Below are 13,685 nucleotides of genomic sequence, written 5' to 3' on the forward strand. Positions count from 1 at the left end.
TTTCCCCCACCCGTTTCATTCCCTCGCTTTCACTTTGACGCGACCTCTTGTTCACTCTCCCTTTTAGGAGACGCCCCACCTCCAAACGCAGAGGAAGAAGAATTTGGCTTGCGGAGGTTAGACGACCGGACAGGAAAGTGAAAAACTTCTAAAAGGGAAGGGAACCAAAGGGAAACGCAAAATTGGTTGATTTTGGTGGCTGTAACTGCGTTATTAATTACTCTTTTTAAAAACTTTTTGCGACCCTGCGTCCTGGGGGCGAAGTCTCACAGTCATCAGGGAAGAAAACATTTTCGGTCGGAGGGTGGACAGTGGCTCTCTAAGAAAAGAAGAAAAAAAAAAGTGATTTCCAAAAGGCAATGACGGCAATAGCAGAAAGTTTCTAGAGATTGTTTTTAAATGGCACAACAATTCATAAGCACCCGAAAAATGAATACAAAAAATAGTCACTAATTGAAGCGGAGATTCCCAACTCTCTGAGCCTCAGAACATGCAAGCCACCCATTCCGCAAAAAGCCAAGCCAATCCAACCCAATATAGCTGCACGCGCGCGCTTGGCAGCACAGCTTGCCGATCACTTTTGCGCTGGCAGCTGCCGGCGCGGTTATTCCTGCATTTTTGTTTTATTGAGTACCCATCTGACATGCATATTGGTTCTTCTATTGTGGCAGCTCAAATGCGTTGGCGTCAAAGTAATATATCGCGCCTCGCCTTGGGGCGCAGCGACGCACTTGCTCAGCCCCCCAAAAAAACAAAAAAAACTGGATGAATAACATGCTTGCTGTGCACCAGCTTAAAATCAATATGCACTGCAGATTATGTCGAGCCATTTTCCCTGATTTGGCGAAATTTTTGATGGTTTCCCTGACATTTCCCTGATTTTTCCCGATGAACAAAATTTCGCTGACAATTCCCGGTTTTCCCGCTTGCTAGACACCCTGTAATGCGGTTTCATATAAACTAAAATGAATAAATGAATACATACGGGTGACATCACTCATAGTTATCAATAACGAATTTAGCCTAAAGCACCGCTGCTACATGTGTAAGTACCTTGCTCAGTTGTGTGATTTTTCCTTAATCATAATAAAGGTGCATTGACTAAGATTAAACAATAAAAGCACTTATATTTAAAGAGAGAAAAGCAGGCCTCCTGATACAAACAAATTGACTGCCTGCATGAAGCGGTGGCGTAGTCATGAAGTGTAGCATATTCACTTGAGATGCTCTAGCCGGCTACCGTGTCAGCTGCAGTCAGAGGACACAGCGTGGCGCTACCATCTGCTCAGATCTGACTTTCTTGGCCCCTTTAAAATATAAATTCTTGCCCAGACCGTTGCTTCCTCGATACCAGCACCAGCAACATTCTCTGCCCCTTTAACAAACAAAAAATGTCTGGTAAGGATTTCCCTTGTTTGGCAAGATGACAGGGTCACCTACTCGGCCAGCTGGCGCCGCCAGGCCACGAAGCTCTGCTTCTCACTGGCATGGAGTTCCTCAGCACTGGTGCTTTCGTCCCACAGGGGCCTGCACCACATCACACAGCAATGGTGTAAAAAAACCTCAGGGGTGTGGGAGAGGAACTCATAGACCCCATTTCAAACGCTAAAGGTGGTTAGATGCAAGCAAAGGTTGAGGGCCCGTCTGCCGAGTTCCCCCTCGTAAGGATCACGTATGCTGCATCGAGTCGAGGTCATGCACAAATACAAGAGTTTCTTTAGTCAGACAGTATGAAAAGCTTGCAGGGCATTGCAAGCATCCCTTATTCTTCAAAAAACTAAAAATGGATGAAATTTCAATCAGTGAAGTGTCGTCTAGGACGGAACTCATACAGATTAATTCATGGCAGAATCGTGCAAAATAAGCATTCAGACTTCTGCGCAAGACAACAAAATGTGGTTCACAGTGAGTTCTCCTTTCCACTTCTCACCAACATGTTTTCCTCTTTTCTCAGTAAAAAGTTGTGCGTCACGTGTGCATGTCCAGTACAAAGACTCCATTGAAACACACTTAGAGTATGCATAACGTCCATTCTCCTATGATAGGTTTTAACAAGTGCTGCATAGTATTTCCTTCCTCCTTGTTCCTTTAAACCGGCCATTACTCTATTTGTTCTAAGGAAATTGGCCACAAAATTAACTGAAACGAAGCAGATATAGTGACAATAGAAAAGAATTTTGAGTCACTAATACTACAGATCACGCCTAACACAATAAACAAGAATGATGGCACCCTATTTATGTGAAATCACTAAAGACGACACTAACTGCTACAAAAAGCCCGGGAAGTCTGGCCGGTCGCTCATTGTGAACAAGGAAGCGCTCCCTTTGTTTTTCACCATAGCCCAGTGAACCTCATCAAGCCACGATTCCTGACCACTACATGTTAGCATTTTTCCTCGTCATCGAGCCTTGCTTTTATATCCATTTCGATACATACCCTAGTATTTGCGCTTGTTTATTTTCAACATGCCCTACTGTAGGAGTAGTAAATGAATAAGTATAACCTGCGGGGGATGCGAAGCAGGTCCTTGTGCCTCTCGTGCAGGTCCCGCAGGCTGGCACGCTCCTTCTCCGACGGCACGCCATGCACGACACCAGCCCCAGTGCTCACCACGCTCACATTCTGCTTCTCTGCATGCAACACACATGGTCACACTCATTTAGAGCATGTTCAGTGGGCCTATGAACGTCCATGACCTTTGAAAGAATTTTTCATACTTCTGCTTAGGAATTATGCAATCTAAATATAATTTATTTTACCCTGTAGTTTCAGGTTGCTGACGTCACAAATGGCCATGAGGTCATGCGAGACCCTAGCTGCTCCTTCATCTGCAGCAGCAAGCTCTCGTCACACTGTCATTGTGGAGGCAGCGTAAGAATCTATGTGAAACAGAACTACAAAGCAGCGTATTCCTACTTATGAATTCGCCACATGATCTCACACTCACTGTTGACATTGAAACCTTTCTTTGGCAGCCAGAAACCAAAGCAGCAGATTAAAATAAATCAATTACAAGTTATTTATTCAATACTAGCAAATTCCATGTTGGGATCTATGTTCAATAACCTCCCATGCATAGCTCCAAAGCAAGATTACACTCTAAAAAATTCTACACATCAATCCATTTAAGGTTCTGAAATGACCGCTCTCAACTTTCAGGCCTTCCAACTTCCATACAATGTCTTGTAACTCTCACTGAGAGACTTGAGTGAAGCAAACCACTTGCCATGGCAAGCTTTCTGACAGGCACCTAACGACAGGCGCCATGTTTATGACCCCTTCTTGAAAGGGCTTCATTACAATGTCACAATGTGAGCCGTGAAAGGTCCAAGAAGTTTCCTTGGAATCTGTGCAGCCTGCGTGTTAGGTCACAAGCCATGTTGCAGTGAGTGTTCTGTAATGCATGCGACCCTAGTAGCTGTCACAGAAAGAGATGCCTGGTGAAGGCCACTCTGGTGACTGTTGCATCCTGCAATGCCACTACCGAGAATAATGATCTAAGACACTCAACATGCACAACCACTTCACTGTGTGGCTCCCTTTGAAACTGCCCATTTCAAAATTTTCCTCCATTTCTACAGCCTACATGGACATTCACTGGAAGGTGGTCAAGTGGGCCAAATTTATTCCCCACGATAAATTTACACTCCAGATTGCAGTTACAAATACATAATGCCTTTATTTCAACATCTTCCAATATTAGGAGAGGAACCCAAAAAGCCTACAACTGGCTCGGCAACGGAGTGCACCCCCTTCTTGCAGAAAATAGCAGCAGCAACAGGAAATAACAGCAAGTTTACTTAGCTAAATATTAGTAGAACAAAGTAACAAGCACTGAAATAACCAAAATGACATGTTGTAAATAAAGAAATAAATAAATAAAGACAGAAAGAAAGAGCTTTAACAAGGAGGCATTCAATATATAAAATTCAATGCCAGGTTTTAAGATTCACTGTAGGAATCAAGTACCAGGTGTCGCTGCTTTGTGTTGAATAATATTTCTTGGTTGCAAGTTAGTCAATCGATCAAAAAAGAAATCGTACCTTTTCAGCTTCTTCTATAGCTGATTTAGCAATACATTGCAGAGTTGGTGGTGGTTGGTGGTTTGTGGGGTTTAACGTCCCAAAGCAACTCAGGCTATGAGAGACGCCGTAGTGGAGGACTCCGGAAATTTCGACCACCTGGGGTTCTTAAATGTGCACTTCCGTTTCAATGGTGAAAAAAGAGGTTGGATGTCGGCATAACACCACATATTTGCAATTATGGCGACGGCCTTTTCCTGCATTTTGTGCAATCTATGTGTATTTGAAAATGTGCCCCACACTAAGTGGCAATAAGAAAGGAGAGCATTGTAAAATAAACGTTTGATATTAGGTGGCAATGAAAAATGTATCGTGCATAATACACTGGAACATTTAGAGAGTTTCTTAATAAGGGTGTTAATATGCAGATCCCATGGCATGTTACACTGGAACGTCACGCCAATATACATGAGCTTGTTTCAATGTGAATTGAACCTAGCATAAGGCTATTTTCCCGTGGTTTATTTCTTGGTCTAAAAAATATTGTCTTAGTTTTGTTTGTGTTGCAGCCTCCTGGATGAGAGTGAGCTTGTGCAAATCATCATTACATCATTCACACCAAGAGTTGACTCATTTAAATTTACCAGTGTTGTTCAACAGAGCCCTCTTCAATGCCCATGTGCTCACACAGTGTCAACCAACAGAACGCTTGCAGCAAAGGACAATTTTCATGCTACGTCCCTGATATGTTCATTTCCTATTCTGCAGCAGCCTGCTAGGACTAAACAGTACTGCAAATAAAATTAAATGAAATCTAGCTAGAGTGTACATCTCGTCAAGCCTCCAGAAGGCTTTCTGCTTGCATCCATAGCACTGCATATGTGGCGTTGAAATAAATTTCTGATTTATTCCAACTCTGAATGTACTTTTGTTGAAATTTATATTTAAGAACATTTTTAATTCATTTTTTTTTTATTATCCTTATGTTAAATTCCAATGGCAGATCCCAAGTGCTTGGTCGGATCACAAACGGAGCACAATACTGCGGCGTAGATCCCTTCCTCCATATTTGCCATTGGAACGTGTTCGCTCCCGCGGAAGCATCCTCCCTGGTGGATGTAAGCCAATAAGCGCACACACTGGTTCTCGTAGTCCGCCCTCTGCAATCGCCACCATTGCCTTCGCTGTGTTGCAAGCACATTTTCGTAGCTTTGGCAAAACAAGCGTATCTAATGACATGCATCTTTACGTTTCTGATAAAACATAATCAAATCTTGGATCGAAGCAGTACAGGCGCAGCTTGAAAAAGCTGCCAACGCCGAGTGCAGCGCGATGGCATCTCAAGCGAAGGGAACGAAAGTTTTTCCTACCAGCAGTAATTCATGGGCTCGCTCGTTGTAATACAAATAATGAAAGGAATGCTTAAAAACATTGATTGTCTTGCGTCGGCTGGGATGCAGAACCACTTACGAGATCTGAATGCGAAAAGATACGTTTCAGATCCTGACGTTGTCATGGCTGGCTGCATGGTTTCGTCGTCTTGCTGCCGATAAAGTGTGCAGGAAGAATGTTGAGAATCATGCATAAAGCTCAAGTGGCGGTTAACATAAAAGAAAAACTTACGACAGAAAAGGTATTCCATCTTATGCTGTAGCAGCTTCTTTTGCGACCGGTAGCCACTGTTCATCTATGTAGCATCTCTGCGACGGATGCCCACTGCGATAGACCTGATGCCGGTGCTTGCCGGCGGCGTCCACTCTTAGCTCGATTTCGATGCAGACCGCCGCACAAGATTTTTCAACGCGAGGATTTTGCAGTGAAAGTTGACAACTTCGAGGTCGGCAAGCAGACGCAGCTTTCATGACATCCACAGCTACTCAGACCCACGTACGACGACGAGGAAGCGAGGATGTGCCGGTCGTGGCAAGGAGCAGAAGCGGAAACATGAGACGCGGCATACGGGCTTCTGGCCAAATCCCCCGATTGCGGCGGGGCAAATATCGCTGCTCCACGGAGCAATCCAGGATCCACGCCCGATCCCAATCTGCCAATGGAACAGACAGCTCTCGCTCCCATTTTGCCATTGGAATATGAGTGCCCCAAACGGAGCAAAAAAACTTGATCCAGATCTGCCATTGGAATTCAAAATAAATTAGTCACCTTTGTTTTTGCAAGTCATTCTTGGCAGGTGGAGAAGATCTCCCTTAACACCACCTGCTTGAGGTGCAGGCTTAGGACAAATGCCAACATTGCACTCCTAAAAAACTCTCATACAGCGACTGCATGTGGTCAGTACATTTACAAATTTCTTACAGGACGGAAATAAGCCCAGAAACTGATTTGGTAGAAGAGTAGCAGGTATCACTGTGCAGGTAATATTTGTTATGTCTAAGATAATGTTGCCTAGAAAAATCACCTGGACTTAGACGATGAAAAAAGTGGTTCATACAGGAATGAGATGCTGCATGAATGTTATGCAGAAATGATGCAAAGGTTTCATCGACATAACTGAGCCTCAGAAAACCTCCCGTTTCCCTTTTAGAGCGAGTAGCACCCTAGGCTACTGAAAAACTGGTCTTACCGGCTGCAAAGTCCGTGCCTGCCAGCTCAGCCGTGGCCAGGAATTCCTCCAGGTCGTTCTGCTCTGTGATGCTGGCCACATTGGCTCGGCCCCAGTCATAGCCATCATTGAGCTCCGTAGTGTGCAGTGCTGACTGTGCAGAAGCCAAACCCCACACACTTCCATGCTTTACACTCAATGAGTCACCCTTGCTCCTTCAGCACATCATCCTGTTTGCCCCAGATTTGCAAAGCAAGCTGCACAGGGCTCACGAGCATCATTAATTGCTAATTAATTATTTTAGGCCACCCCAGGCTCCCTTTTAAGTGCACAGGCGCCTTCCAATAAAACGCAACTGGCACAGCCAGAAGCGAAACTGTCCTCGGGCTCATGAGCTTGCACAGAGCAGTATTTCTCACTGTCAACAACAAAAGCATTAACTGCGCTGAAGGAAGAATATGAGGGTGCTGTTCTGGGCTAACATTGCTTAAAAGGAGGATAGCACACACACACACAGGAAGAAACGAACAACACAGGTGCTAACTTACGCTGAAGTTTATTCAGAAGAAACACACACATTGGGCAGTCTTGAGGCAACCTGTAAACTGAGTCAAGGTATGCACGTGACGTCATCCGCAAGGGGCGCTATAAGCCAGCGCAGCATTCGCTATGTGCGTGGTCGTGTGTACAGGCGCCGCAACCAGCCGCAGTGCTCAACGCGTGTTCCAGGGTGCACTTTTCATGTATTGCTAGAATTTCTGCGTGCACTTGCGAAAACCGTGCGAGTGAGAGGATACGTACTTACACCCGTGGACTTCACGGAACAAGAAAAAAGTCGGCCTCGATAAAATGTTCAACTTTGTGAAAGCATCACTCGTACGACTACGGCAACTTTATTGTGGTGTGCAGCGTACTACAAGACCACGGCTACGCGTTGAATTCCCCAACATCAGGGCCTGCTTGTGAAGCAAGTTTTTGCGACAGGAGAAGAAATTGAAAAGTAGGAATGCATGAAAGCGTTTTAATTTTTTCACAAGCGAGTGAAGCCTAGAGCTAGATGTGCGTGAGGGCGACGATGGCCAGCGTGCCGTTTTTAGAGGCGAGCCAATTGTGATGAGTCTGTTCTTTTATCTAGCGCTCTCTCCTTTTCCGACTTCCAAGTGACGTGCTACAACTGCATCAAGAGTTAGAGCTGCACATCCCATTGTTGTGAACTTAGGTTCCATGGGTTATATCCATTTTAAGCAGAGCTACGTTGCACATTAAATTTGTAAAAAATGCTCGCTGGGTGTGCCGTTTATGCTGCGAGCGCTTGACAATATTTGCTCGACCTTCCGTCACCCAAATTAAGCACCTGCATTGCTTCACTTTACTGCTGGAACAGCGCCCATGAAACCTTTGATTGGCAGTTTGCTGACTACAGCCACTAAAAAAGTGCATTTCGTGGCCATGTCAGCTTTGTAATTGAGGCAATTAATACGCTCTCTCTTCTAGATGTGTTCGGCCTCAGTGGCAGCTAACAACAGATTTAATGAGGTGCAAGTTGTGCTGCGCGCAATGGGCAGCTGGCCACTTTTACTGTTGAGCCATTGCTTGGGTGAATGCTGTTGCAACACCGAACAGGCAGTGTTATGTCCCAGAGCACGAAAATACCACTGCAGACTCCATGCACATAAAGGGCTCCACTATGAAAAGTGGATGTGGAAGTTATTAACAACATGACAAATCTTTACGAATCGCTTCCAATGTATGGCGGGCACCTGACAGCGAACCTGATACTGCGCGAGCCGACACTCGCCAATGCCACCGGCAACCTCAGACAAGGCGGACAAAGCGTAATGATGCTCGCGCCATCTGGTAGTACGGCCTCAGTGAATACCTCCTATAGCTTTTAAGATTTTTAATTTGATCACTTTTATCCAGCCTTTTACACCACCCCTGAGAGCCTGCCTCAAGACTACTTGACGTGTGTGTTTCTTTATAAATTTCGAATACACTTGAGTTGTAAGTCAGCGTCTCTGCTGCTGGTTTCTCCCTTTGTCCTGTTCCCATCCTAAGCAGTGAAAGAAGGGTGACGGGCATCAGTGCAGCTCATAGACAGTGGAAGCCTCCTTTGGCTGCCGAGTGTAGCCCTCCTTCACCAATTTCTGTTAATGCCAACTCCATCCGATTAGCCCCACACTAGTCATGGTGCTCATTAGGAAGTTTGAGGCTCAAAAAGAACCACTGCTGCCGCACACTGCAGTTCATCCATATTGCTCAGCAATGCCTCCAGTTCCTGTGGCTGCGCACATGTAAAAAGAACACCAGTGAGGTGGCACCGGCAACCTTTTCTCCTTAGGCACCAACCACTGCCGACATGCATTGGGAGGAGACAGAAATGTGCGTCCAGATAGTTCGATTCACCCTGCACAATCTACACTAGTTCATGCAGAGCACAGCAAGTGCGGTGCAATTGCTACACTCATGCAGCGCCAGTTCAGACGTGCAGGCGTAGCACGACACTAGCTAGAATAGCAGCTTGGGCATGTTGGTTGTGTTGTCTTCTAATCCCGTCCACGTTCCGCACTCAAGATGCGACCCTAGCACCAAATAAAAACAAAAGGTAAAGTGCAGAAGTTGTGCAAGCTTTGTGTGCGACGCGCATGCCTGTCACGTGTGTTCTCTGAGCTACGAAGGAAAATAGATTGCGACCTGCTGCCAACAGTTATACGTAGCTATGGATCGAGCTTCTAGCTGATGAAGACGTTCGGTGGTTAGCCTGGTGTCATCGCTCAACACCGCCGATACAATTGTGCCGTCTGCATCTATATAGATATCTTGGGAGCCACCGCTAAATAAAGCAGGATAGTTAGAACCTGGGTCATAGCTTTGAATAAAACCTGTCAAAGGAGAAGAGGCGACGCACACACGGGCGGACCAACGTAATTAAAAAGGTTGGAAGCAAACATGCCAGGTTATTTAACTTGGTTAGTATCAAGCTCATTTACGGGGAACGAGAGAAAAAAAAAATGCAAGAAGCAAACTAGATGAGAAAAATAAGCAAAAAAGAAAAAAAATAGAGGGTCTCTTAGGAGCATGGCGAAAGCTTACCCTTCCTGTCCTTTCCTATAATTTGCCTTTGTCGGCATTCGTTGCAGTGCTAAATATAATTATAATTGGTTTACAGGAAAGGAAAGGCGCAGTATGTCACACTTTCTCCGGCAAGTGTGAATTCGGATGGTACACCATCGCTCCTCTCGCGTGGCATTCCTTCGCGTGCGTTCAAGTGTGGCATTGCAGATGGCAGGGACGCATCCCGCCTCCGCCAATCAGAACGCCACAAAAGCAGGACACATTTTGTCCATGACAGCATCAGCCATTCAAGGCTTTCGCCTTAAAGGAACAAGTGCTATGCAAGCACACGGCGTCGGCCCACAAAAGAAACACATGCAGGTGTTTCTCTTTTTGTTTACGGAGCAAAGTCTTGCCTGGTGTATACATCCTCTGAGCCCATTTGTTGGCCATCTTCTCCAACGATAGCCGTTAATAATGTGTTTACGCCATTGACAACGCCAAACACGCTGCTGTCATTCATTTAAAATAAATAAATAATTAGTTCACAGGAAGTGAAGGCGCAGTATCTGTCACACTGGTTTCTATGAACACCTGAACCGCACCGTAAGGGATGGGAGGAAGCGGGAGTGAAAGTAGAAAGAGAGAAAGAGGAGCCGAGTAGAGTGCTACGGAGTAATGAAACTCATAATGAAGCATAGTTTCTTACTCTTACCTAGAGGGAAAGCTGTGCTGCCGTCTATGGGCGTTTACATGGAGTTTCCAAACGGCCAGTTCAGCCACCATGGGCGCTCAAAGCATCATGGGCCGGTGAGCTACCGAGTGCAGAACTACAACTTTTGGCCAAAACTAATGCAAAGATAAACGTTGTTCTACCGTAAATAATGTCCTAAGATTGAATATTGTGACTATAAATTGTAAAGAGAGAGAGAAACAGCATGTCAGTGTGATATTTATCCAATATAAGCGATGGCTCTTTCTCCTATTGGCTTAGTTTTGAGCAGCACAAATACCAATATTTCGCACTTAATAGGCAAACTTTGGAATAAAAAACGTTATGAAAATATTTATGGTTGTGCAATCACTTAAGAAAGTTTTTAGTGGCATTTTGGGAAACAAAAACCATTTATTGGCGACGTCTGCTTTTGAGCCTTCGCTACTATGGCTTTCGCGGTCTACGTACGCACCTTCAAAAGATGATGATGACGAAAAAGAAACATCGAAGTAACGCCACTCCACGTACCTGAGAAAAACCGACTGTCCCGCAACAAGTAGCACACCGGCCCATGATTCTTAGCGCGCCCATGGTGGCTGAAGTGCAGCGCCCTCAGCTTTCCCTCTAGTTAGTGTAAGGAACTCTATGTAATGAAGGGTGAAGTCGCGCGCGCCTCTCGCTGTCGTCTGCTGGCGCGGCACTGGCTGCACGCAATCAGCACTCTCAGTCGAGAGAGAGTAGAAATTTCTCAACCAGGACTGCACGACATGGACATGTGTGAAAATAACGGCATCGTGTACAGGGCTCTAGGCTACACTCGAGAACGAATGGCGAAGTGCTCCACGAAAAGAACTAGTGTAGGCAGTGTAGGTGAATCGAACGGACCTATAGGAGGTATTCACTGAGGTCGTACTACCAGATGGCGCGAGCATCGTCCCGCCTCGTCCGCCATGTCGGAGGTCGCCGGTGGCATCGGCGCGCGTCTGCTCGCGTTGTTTCAGGTTCGCTGTCAGGTGCCCGCCGTATATTGGAAGTGATCCGCAAAGTTTTATCAAGCTGGTAAATACGTCCACATACACTTTTCTTTGTTGAGCCCTTTATGGGCACGGAGTTTGCAGCGATATTTTGATGCTCCGGGACATAACACGCTGTTCAGTGTTGCACCAGGCATCACCCGTGCAACAGCTCGACAGCAAAAGTGGCCGGAAAAACGACTTGCAGCTCGTCAAACCTGTTGTTGGCTGCCACTGAGGCAGAACACATCGTGAAAAGACAGCGAGCGCATTAAATTCTCCAATTCCAAAGCTGGCACGGCAGCAAAACATACACTTTTAGTGGCGGTAGTCGGCAAACTGACGAAGCTTCCACAGGCGCTGTTCCAGCAGTAAAGCGAATCAATGCAGTTGCTTAATTTGGGTGACAGAAGGTCGAGAAAAAAAAGTACTGTCATGTCCTCGCAGGATAAACGGCCCACCCAGAGAGCATGTTTTACAAATTTAGTATCGGCTACGTAGCTCTGCTCGAAATCCACATAACCCATGGAACCTAGGTTCGCAACAACGCGATGTACAGCGATAACGCTTGACAAAGTTGTAACTTGTTACTTGCAAGTCGGAGGAGGACAGACACGTCGCAATGTGCTCACCTCTAAAAACGACACGCCGGTCATCGACACCCTCACGCACGTGTGGCTCTTGGCCTCGCTTTCTTGCCAAAAATTAAAACACATTCGTGGCTTAGTACGTTTTAATTTCTTCACCTGTCGCAAAACTTCAGACCGCACATCACGTGGCAGGCACCGATGTCAGGGAATTCAACGCGAAGCAGTGGTCTTGTAGTACACGACACACCTCGACGAAGTTACCGCGGTCGTACGAGCCGGTGTTTTCACGAAGTCAAACATTTTGTCCAGACAGTCGTTTTTCTTGTTCCACGAAATCCACGGGTGTATCCACTCGCTCGCATGGTTTTCGCTGGCGCACGCAGAAATTCTGTAAAGGCGCGAAAGGCTTACCCCACGGATCAGAACGAGTTGAATATTGCGGCTGGGTGCGGCGCCCACACACACGACCCATGCACGACCACGCGTATGGCGAATTCTGCGCTGGCCGCTAGCGCCCCTAGCGGATGACGTCACATGAATACCTCCTATAGTGTTCTAGAATTCTAGAACAGTATATAGAGTTTTAACAGGAGCTGTTGGCGGGCTAGTTGGTAAATGTCTACTGTAGTCATGGTGAAATGCGCAACAAACACGACACAAAAGTAAGAGGAACACGTATCACGGGACGAGCGCAAACTACCAACTGATACCAACTACCAGTTGGTAGTTTGCGCTCGTCCCGTGATACGTGTTCCTCTTACTTTTGTGTCGTGTTTGTTGCGCATTTCACCATGACTACAGTAGTATATAGAGGCAGAATTTCGTCTGGCAGTCGGAGCGTGGGTACACCGGACGAAATTGTGCCCTAGTTCGCGTTGACGCACAGGGTCGCAAACACGACACAAACCTAATGGTAGTTTACAAACTGTTTCCGCAGTGTGCTTAAGAAAGAAACCCATCAAAGCGTTAGCAGCGAGAGGAGAAGTATGGGAATTTAGGATCCTTTGAATGACGGATTGTGGGTGCGAGCTAATCACTGGCGCACGATACACGCGGCTCGTTCCTCTGAATTTAGGATCTCCTTGCACAATAGCCATTCTACATTAACCAAGGATTATAATGCCCAAGCAATGACCGATCATCTCTCAGATATCAATATGAAGTGCATAAAAGAAGTACGGAGCAGAGTAGCTAAACAGCAGCTAGATTAGCGCAATATTTCCTGTTCTGCCTCAAAAAAGACGGCACACAAAGCACTCCCGCACCTCGACACGCGTAGAGTATCAAATAGCGCTTACGGCGTCGTAGAGACGACTCGATGGCTTTTGCTTGATCAGGCTGCGACCGAGGCCACTGCCGTGCTTCTTCTTGGTCATGGCAAACGGTTAGCACGACAGCCAAACAAGCAAGCAGCACGTGCACACTCAGCGTCACCAGCCAGCCGGGAAAAATTACTGAACTGCTGAAGTTGGAACGTGGGTTGTAGCGGCGGCGCGGCTCTATTCAGTGGATTGAGCATAGCCGTAGTAGAGTAGCAGTATATATAGCTGCCTGAACTTGCAGAGAGCCGGCTCCGTGAACTGCGCATGCGCGCCCAGAACCAAAGTGGAAAGGAGGATGCGTTGATTCTCTCGACGGATGTGACGTCAAACAACTTTTAGTATTGGCTTTTTTCTGGAAATAAGCCTCAAACCCAGATGCCAATTACCCCGTTTCGAGCCACCGCAC

General features: G+C 46.2%; 1 protein-coding gene across 2 annotated transcripts in view; it reads right to left on the reverse strand.

The window, feature by feature from the left end:
- Ns3 (nucleostemin 3) overlaps window positions 1-13,483 on the reverse strand; it is a 127,084-nt gene extending 113,601 nt beyond the window's left edge. For both annotated transcript variants that reach the window (XM_084597263.1, XM_084597262.1), the window contains exons 1-4: window positions 13,256-13,483; window positions 6,607-6,739; window positions 2,507-2,633; window positions 1,441-1,527 (exon numbers count right to left, since the gene is read on the reverse strand). In XM_084597263.1, coding sequence (XP_084453389.1) covers window positions 1,441-1,527; window positions 2,507-2,633; window positions 6,607-6,739; window positions 13,256-13,333 — 425 coding nt within the window. In that variant the 5' untranslated portion in view covers window positions 13,334-13,483. The remainder of the gene's footprint in view (window positions 1-1,440; window positions 1,528-2,506; window positions 2,634-6,606; window positions 6,740-13,255) is intronic.
- Between the last annotated feature and the right edge of the window lie 202 nt (window positions 13,484-13,685).

This window comes from Amblyomma maculatum, chromosome 3 (assembly GCF_055883805.1).
Source record: "Amblyomma maculatum isolate TAMU_Amacu chromosome 3, ASM5588380v1, whole genome shotgun sequence".
Classification (NCBI taxonomy): domain Eukaryota; kingdom Metazoa; phylum Arthropoda; class Arachnida; order Ixodida; family Ixodidae; genus Amblyomma; species Amblyomma maculatum.